General features: G+C 37.9%; 1 protein-coding gene across 1 annotated transcript; it reads right to left on the bottom strand.

Annotated features, from left to right (window-relative positions):
- Positions 1-722: 722 nt before the first annotated feature.
- mc2r (melanocortin 2 receptor) lies at positions 723-8,425 on the bottom strand. The gene is made up of 2 exons (XM_085472947.1): positions 6,690-8,425; positions 723-5,392 (listed from the first exon to the last, which is right to left on the bottom strand). The coding sequence occupies exons 1-2, from the start codon at positions 7,040-7,042 to the stop codon at positions 4,837-4,839; spliced, it is 909 nt and encodes a 302-aa protein (XP_085329073.1). The 5' UTR covers positions 7,043-8,425; the 3' UTR covers positions 723-4,836.
- Between the last annotated feature and the right edge of the window lie 521 nt (positions 8,426-8,946).

The raw sequence follows: 8,946 nt of genomic DNA, 5'->3' as shown, positions 1-8,946 counted from the left end.
CAAGCTGTGACTACAAATTAAAACAGCAATTTTACACATCAAAGTCTGTTTCCCAGTTATGGAGAGTAGTGCTTCGGTTAGTAAGTAGTATCTAGTTTTTTTTAAAGACCCTTAAGCTTTAAATTGTGAAAATGTAACAGTCTACCTAGAACAGCATGAGCATATCAGGGCAGTGAATTATGTTTTAGTTCACTGTCAGTTATGAACTGAATATTTTCCAATATTGAATGCAGAGTCACACACAAAACAAGCGCAAGTGAAACAACACTTATATTTATTCAGATTTTGAATATAATAATCAAAAATCTTTTCCACATCTTTCACAGAGTCCTCTACCAAATCTGTTTGAGATGCTAAATAATTATTTTGAATTTCAGGAGGGTCAGAGAAAAAGAGTAGCACGTCCTCTGCATAGAAGACTCTCTGTCATTCACTGGGTGTTCCAACAGGGCCAGCAATGGTTGTGCAGTTAAATCTAAAACCAGACATCAATTAAAACATTACTAAAGTGAAAGTGATTTCTCAGACATCATTCATGTGATAAAGGATTTCATGTTGGCTGAACTAACCCTGTAAAATGCTCTTTGTAGCTGCAGTTGCCTATACTCTGTTTGTCTATTAGGTACTGGAATCTACAGTTTCACTTATTTTCTTTGGTGTGTACATGTCCTGTTAACAAAGGCAAACTTAGAACAAAAACAAAGACAATTTTAAGATGGCAAAAACGGCAGTTCCCCTTGATGCCACCTGGATAGTCTGGATGGTTTCACCACTTGCAAGAAATCAATGTTGAGTATTTAATGGAGATTAATGATCCTCACAGGCAGCCACACTACAAAGTTCCTATGATGCACAGAGCGCTTCTTGTGCACCACTACTGAATTTAATCATTAACCATTATTAAACTCTGGCTGTCTCTGCTATAGTTTTGCTTTTGTCCTGTCTCGCTCTGTTCTCTTCTCATTCTCCTAACCCCCAATCAATCATTGTAGATGAGCCTGGTTCTGCTGGAGGGTTCTTCCTGTCAAATGGGAGTTTTTTCTTCCATTGTCATTAATTGCTTGCTCATAGAGGGCCGTGTGATCGTTGGCGTGTCTTTCAAACATTGTAGGATCTTTAGCTTACAATATTGAGTGCCTTGAGATGGCCTTTGTTATGAATTGGTGCTCTATAAATAAAATTGAATTGTAATGCCAGAGTACATTAAAGAATAGGAAGATGCACAAGGCTGTCAGCATATGTAAAAACATAAAAGAAATAATTTAGGTGTATTAAACAGAGGAAAGTGGAGGTTTCCAGAAAATTGGTCAAAGGTTATGAAATGAAGCGGAAAACTGGCAGCTTATTTTATATTTCAAGAAAGTCAAATCCTCTCATTTCCCACCAGTTTCAGCATAATTTATAAATGTAAGATCTCTTATGGTTAAAATCAGACCCTCTTATGGTCTTTTTATGGATCTGCACAGCCTGGATGGCTGCTTAGGTGATCAAGGGCTTTTCCATCAACATCACATGGTTTTAAGGATTATAGGCTTGAAAAATGGTGATGCAGCCATATATTTACATTGAAAATAACAAGAAGAAAACAAGCCTTAACGTGAACATATTGAATACGTTGCACTGTAGGTAAGTAATGACAAGGTCAAACAAATACGTCATAGATCACATAGATTACTTTTTACCACAGAAAGAAAATTTCTATTTTTCAAAGCTTAACAGTTCTTTTTTACTTTGTGACTTTATGAACAAAAACTAAATGTTTTTTCATTAGATCCTGTAGGACCATGCAGCCATCAAAGTAGCCCTATGTATTGATTTCACAGAAACAACTGACTTTAGCATGGAAGATCCAGTTTATTGGTTTTCTTACTAGCATGTCTGTAATTCTTCTTTTACTCCTGGATTTTTCTGCCTGAATGAAGCTGTTACTGGAGAGGATAATGGTCAAATGAGCCAGCTGCCGTCATTTTGTCGATTAGAAATTTTGTCTTGAGAAATCTTTAGTCTGCTTCTGACGCCAAGCTGGAAAAACTGAAGGAAGAAAGGGAAGCATTTGCTTTTAAGATTCAAGAGATAGCATAGGCCCTTAACTACAAAGCGGGATGTGGTTTGAGAGGAAAACTTTCTAACTTTTTTTCCTGGTGACTGCAAAGCAATTTAATTTATCTATAGCCTTTTGTGTCGTGGCAAAATCTTCAAAAGAAGCTGATTAAAGCAGTAAATCCTTTCAATTGTTGACTTTGTTCTTTACTTGCTCACAAATCATTTACTAGTAAGAATACAAGTAATTTACTTTATTAATGTATTAATCATTTGTTCCTTTTAGCCTGTATTGTGTTTTTAATTTCTTCATTCTTAAGAAAACAGGTTGTAATAGAAGACAAACAGGCAGCACTAGAATGATCCATGTCACCGCTCCTTTTATATGGAATTCTTACATCTAGAATTGGGGGATTCTGGGTTGACTTACTGAGCTGATGACAACTGGCATAGCCACTTAACATGACTGCTGACGGGAGGCTTTGTGAAACCAGATAACAATAAGATATCTTGAGTATGCCTAACTCATTTCATAGTAAAGACCCTGATCAGTGGTAGTACAGGTCTAACATTTGGGTTGACTTAAAAAGTGCCAGCGAATGAATGTAAATCAGTGCCATTAGAAAACAACTGTTTTCATATTTAGAATAAATAAAAGCTAAATAAATATAGTCGATTTATAAAGACATTTTTAAAACAAAGGTCTAGTGATGCAGAAGGCACATACGGCTAAACAGAAGCACCACCTGCAGCTGTAAAAGTGATTTCATAATACTAGTGTGCAATGATGGCAGTGTGATGGAGGTAAAATGTTGCCTAACACACCATGAAAGCCCCAAAAAGGCCAGTGCACTGCTCTAATGCAAGAATACTGACAGATTTGAGAGGTTATCTACCTCCAAAATTCAGGTGGTTACAGAGCGGTGACTATCTGACCAATTCTGATTCTTATAGGTTTTAGCACATCTTCAGGTTTTTTATAATAGTTTGTCATTTTAGGAGGAAAACATATTTTGAACTAATGCCGCTCAGATTGCATGCACATGTTCTAAAGGAGGTATATGAGCACTCTTCGACAAACAGGAATTGCATATTGAGCTGATTCTTTTTTTTCTCATACACCTAATGGACTCAGTGTTCCTTTGGAGGATTATGTGTTTACACCCAATGCAACCAAACCCACCAGTTGCACATTATTTGTAAATGGCCTCACTGCAAACACCTTGCTTGTTATCTGTACACTGGAGAAGTTGTCTGCCCTGCTAAGCTGAACTTTTGAATGACATCACTTGTCATCAGCCAGTTTTCTGCCTGCTGCTGTTCGCCCTGTGCTGCATTAGTGCTACACTTAACAAGCAAACGTCTCAAATCCGCCCGGTAGCACAGCAATTTCTGCTATGATCTGAATGTAAAGTCACTGCTCTGTTGAGTCACTGTGACCCCCAGTGATCACTTCTCAATGCCACTCTACTGGGCATGTATAAAGCTATGTAAAGCTGCTTGAAATGTAAAAATGAATGTACAAATAGCTTCACTATACCTTCTGTAAGTGTGTGTTGGTGGTGTCTACCTCCAAACTGAGAAGCTTGACAGATTTTTACCGGAAATGCAGCCATCTGCTGAAACTGCTCTTTCATACAGAATGTTGCTGTGCGGTAGATACTAAAAGAAACGAGTTATTTGCTGTTACGTATCAGTATTTATTGCAAAAACAGAAAGTTGTTTATATTGTTCATGTTTTCAGGCTGATGCATTTTGGTTTGTGGATGGAAAGTAATATAAGAGTTGTTTTAAGAGAAAACAACAGCGCTAAGAGGATGTTTTTCTTCGTTCAGTCTTGTAATTGCCTTACTGTTATTTCCTTTAATGTTTATTGCAAGTACTTTGAAAATGTAAGATCAAAAAAGTATAACACAATGAAAAGTGCTTTGAATATTGATGTAAAACTGTACATTGTTTTGTCTCCATTGTAAGTTTAATTAATAAAGAAAACAAATATTTTGCTAAGTGTACATCCACTTCCAGTGCAGCATTTGTGCAGTTTTGCAGAATGATTCATTGTTGCTGATTATTGTGAAGTGCTCTGTTTTCGTTCCCACAAAAGACAGCAGCAAGAACACTGAACATTATATGTTCCTGGATCAAGGTTTAGCTTGTGTTTTGATTGCTCGTTGTATGCTTAGTTCTGTGTATATGTGCAGTGACACAATGCAAACAGCTGTGGGATCATGTTTCATGTTCGGTGATGGCATGAAGAAATGTAAACGTGAGCTTCAGTTCAAATAAGTGATGTTTTGTTGGCTTAAGATGACTTATTTTTATTGTGTCTGAATAAAAGCAGATAGTGAAATGAGAGCGTTGTCAATTTATTTTTCACATTTGTAAATGTGGACATCGTGTCACTCAGGTTTGAGAAAAAAAATGCATGTTCATTGGTAACAGGCTCTCTAAAATGGATGCGTTGGGATGTTAGCACAGGAGGTTCATTTCAAACATGAATGCATTGACACTTCTGATAGGTAACATCCAAGTGTTGGGAGAAAGGAGGAGACAGTGGATTCAAGCAAAACAGAGAGGAGATTGACGGACAGTAGTCAGTGCCACAGTGCCTACTCAAATACACGGGATGTTAGAATGTCTCTAAAGAATTCCCTTTGGAGAAACAGCTGCTTAGCGGCAACCAAGTTCACAGTTCACGCTAAAATTTGAATATTCAACTGAGCGAAGGACACTTTGATGAAAAGCTAACATTTGACTGGATAAACAGACTAAAATAAAATAAGCAAGCAGGTGTCTCTACGAGCAGAGCTTCCAGTCAGAACAAAGCAGCATCTTCCTCAAGGTGTGCCTGAGCTCGGCGATGCGGAAGGCATATATGGCCGGATCGAAGAGGGCGTGGCTCGTCAGCAGCGCCACATGCAGCTGGAACAGCGATCGGTAACACTCGCAGTAGGGGTTCATGGGGCACACCATGATGATGACAAGGTGGAAAAAAAATGGCGACCAGCAAACCACCAGCGTCCCAAACAGGATGGTGACGGTCTGGGCCCCTCTCATGTTGCTCCCCCACCGCTGCTGGTGATGATTGTTCCTGCCACCAACCGGTAACGCTGCAATCTTTCTGGCATGGATGCGCGCCAGCATGAACATGAAGACATACAGGGAGCAGATAATCACCAAGGAGATGAAAAACAATATGACGAAGCAGATCATGATGAGCTTGAAGTCAAAGAACAATATCATCAGCACACCCAAGCCCCCGCATACAGTCCAGATGATGCCCAAGATGGCCCCAGTGCGCTGCATTGTCATGATGTTGTGGTATCGGAGTGCATGGAAGATGGTGATGTAACTGGAAGAGAAACAAATCATTTCATTATCTCATAACTTATCACAGGCTGTCAAGGATTGAGTAACTACGTTTAACTTCACTGCAGCTTCCTCACTCAGCTCGGTCGCCTAAATTTAAGACATTAACTGAGCCTTAACATGATACTGCTGTGCATTACCATTAGCAGGAAGCTTTGTGCCACAAAATAATCCTAAATGTATTTAATCCACACTGGATGACATGTTTTGTAAAGAGTCAAATGTTTTTTTGTTTTTGTCTCAGGAGATGGTGAAACCCAAAACAGAGTTAAGAGTTGAATGCATATTAGCCGCATAAGCATTAATTGGGTGACCAATTGTGCGAAAAATGTGGGACATGGTCATGAACATTATCATTAGCTTGTTGTTCAGCCCAGAAGTGGACAAAATTATTTTATTTTGCTCATTATACTCTCCCAATTCCACTGCTAGTTAAGCTTTTTGTGACTGGCTGCCTCTTATAAATAAAATGTTTTAATGGGGGCGGGCAAGTGACGCTTCTATTCTCACAAGCAGAGGTGAAATCCTGAGATGAATTTATGAAGGATATCAGCTCTCTTTTAGAGAGCTTTTCTTTTGGCTCACAGGATTACTTGGAAAACTACTGAAGACGGCTGTGTTCCATATGAGCATTTAGTATTTCAACTGTAGATATAACTGAAAAATAAGTGAAAGTAAGCAGAGTTCCCTTTAAAAAAAAACAAACCTATAAATAAATGTGCATATGTTGCATTCTCTTTTTCTTTGACTGATTTTAAAATTTGGATAGCTGCCTAAAACGTGGAGAAACAGTATCATTGCAGTAATAAAGTATTCATGATTTTTGGGTAGACATGATGGAAGCCACTGCAGTAAGCCTTTAACTGTACATCAAAGAGTCAGAGCCCAGTGGAAAGCTTTTTAAATTCTCCTTATATAAATATCAGCAGAGGATAAATCATTACGGGGCCACAGATCCATAGAGAAACCATTTAGAACATCTAGATTAGCAGCAAATAGAATAAATCATTCGTTGTGTGGCAAATATAACATGGTTGTGGGTTCTTGTAAGTAACAGTCAGTTCTTTCTTTAAAAGGGTTTTCAAATAGCCCTAAGCATTGTTATGCCTTAGAAAATGAGATTTTCTAAGGCATAACAACAAAAAAAATGAGATTTTGGGGGATGAGTAGCCTAGAGTGGAATATTTTCATCTCGCCATGAAAACCATTCTCCACACTATAAAATAAACCATTTTAAGATAAAATATTTATGTTTCCATATCCAAGAGCTCCATACATACCGGTCCACGGCAATGGCCAGGATACTGAAAAAGGACCCCAAGAAAGACATGCACAGCAGGGAGTCGATTGCATCGTCCAGCGTGGTCTCAGAAGAGCCTTTCTTATTCAAGTGTCCCACATCAGCAAACACAATCATGAGGTTTTCCAAGGTTTTGGTCAGGCTGGCGATGGCGTGGAAGGCTGCCAGGCTGCAGATGAAGCAGTACATTGGCGAGTGGAGGTTTCTGTTCCGTATGACAGCTACCACAACAAGGAAGTTCTCTGCAAAGCTCGCCGCTCCGATGGTGAAGAAGACGGGGTTGGGAACCACCACCTCAGGACAGTGCGATTGGTTCAATATAGAGCTGTTCATTGTTGGTCAAGACAGTGGTTGTCCAGGATTAAATGCTGATTAAAGGCAGATGTTTACTTTGGGGCTATTTTGCATTGAAAGTTTATTAAGTTTAATAATATTGTTTCACGAATTGGTTTAAATATGACATTTTAAACTGCCTTCATTCTTACATTTACAAAAACATTTTACCTGCTGACCTGTTTTTAACATAGAGATCAAGTTTAAACTGATACCTGTGACTTAATGAGTCCTATAAAGGTCTCAAAATTTAGATTTACACACTTTGCAATATCCTTCAACTTTCTTGTCATCAATAATTTCATGAAATCACGACAAAAATATTTGCTGAAAACCTAAAAAAAGTCAACAAAAAGTAACAATTGTTTTTATAGATACAAATTTGAATTTAAAACACAAATTAATGGTAAGAGACTTACTGACTAAATTTATGGACAGCTGCCAAACAAAACAATGGAGCTAAACTACAAAAATACAGGCAGCAGGTTTACATATATAAAAAATAAAATAATAATGTCACATGCTACATAATGACATAATATTAATGTTGTTTTTAACAGGCTTTCTTTTGTGTTGCTATTACAAAGAATGAACATTAGTTTATGGTTAACTAGATCAGGACTGTCACAAGCTTTGACCTATAACCTATTTATCCAAGAGGTGAAAGACTTTGTAACTGGGTTTGTAGAAGTGCTATAAAGATTAAAAATACATTTTAAAAATTGGAATAATAACTATTTGCAGTAGTTTTCACAAAAGAAATATAACCATGTTAGGTCAGATTTGAGGTTTTCCTTTTAAGCTAAGCTTAGACAATATATCATGTTTTAGTGAGAAAGTAAAATAGTAGTATGCAGCTTGTTTGCAGTAAAGAAACATTAATGCTAGATGAGAAACGATAGAAGCAAAGTGGTTCTGAGTTTCAAAATAATTACAAAAGTTCATCTATTGTTACCTTAAAACATAATTGATTTTTGTTGAGTGAAACAAAAAAATAAAAATATAAAAGACCAAGAAACAAAAATTACTCCACGTGTTACAGCAAGAGTCTGACCTCAGGTGGAGGCCGTGGGTTGTTTTCAGCTGTCCTCCACTGGGTAATCGCAAGAGCGAAGGTCACGTTTAAGAAAACACGCACAGGGCCGCTGAAAACAGGCAGCTCGCTGCAGCTCCCGTGGAACAAAGTGTCTTTCTCATATATGTCCAGGTTTAAATCGAGGAGTGCTGGCTCCGGTACACCTCAGTCAGCTGTGGCCACATCAGCCTCTCTGCTGTTCACATGAGGGGCAGCCAATCGATTTTTTCATTCTGTTTGTTCAGAGCTCACAGATGTTATTTCCAAACTGGTTTACGTGTGATTGCAGTGCTGTGTTTGGTGGTCTTCTTGTCTTTGAGTCTGGTGCAGATGTTTACGTGATGCTTTCACCTGTAAAAAACAAGCATGTTATTAAAATTCTTCTTCTGTTAGAGATTCTACGTGCATTGTTTGACTGTTCAATTCTGTGTGAATCATATAGCGTACAACATTTATCTTGTGCTTTGTCTGTGACGAGTTGTGTGACCTTTAATTTAAAGCTCGCCCGATGTCTGTGTATTCTGCCATTCCATTCGAATGCATTTAGTCCCACCTTTGTAATTGAACACTGTCCTTTTATATAAAGAAAGCACTCTGTGATCTTGGCTGTGACTCAGAATTCCTGTCAGGCTGCAGTCTGAAGATTATTATAATAATTATATCCAAAAGCCTCTGATCCCTTTTTATTATGACATTCTCAGAGCAGCTTCAGTCCTCGCAAAGATGCCACATTAAATCCAGTTAAAGCAACTTTGATTGTTTATGTTTTCTAGTTTATTTTACCATATAAGCATAATAGTTTTTAAATAGCCTTTCAATGAGACTATTG

This window comes from Copadichromis virginalis, linkage group LG11, assembly GCF_057382275.1.
Source record: "Copadichromis virginalis isolate Kocher_CV1m ecotype Utaka linkage group LG11, C_Virginalis_male_GT1.1, whole genome shotgun sequence".
Lineage (NCBI taxonomy): Eukaryota > Metazoa > Chordata > Actinopteri > Cichliformes > Cichlidae > Copadichromis > Copadichromis virginalis.
The sequence above is the reverse complement of the archived record's forward strand: the minus strand, read 5'-3'. Positions and strand labels throughout refer to the sequence as shown.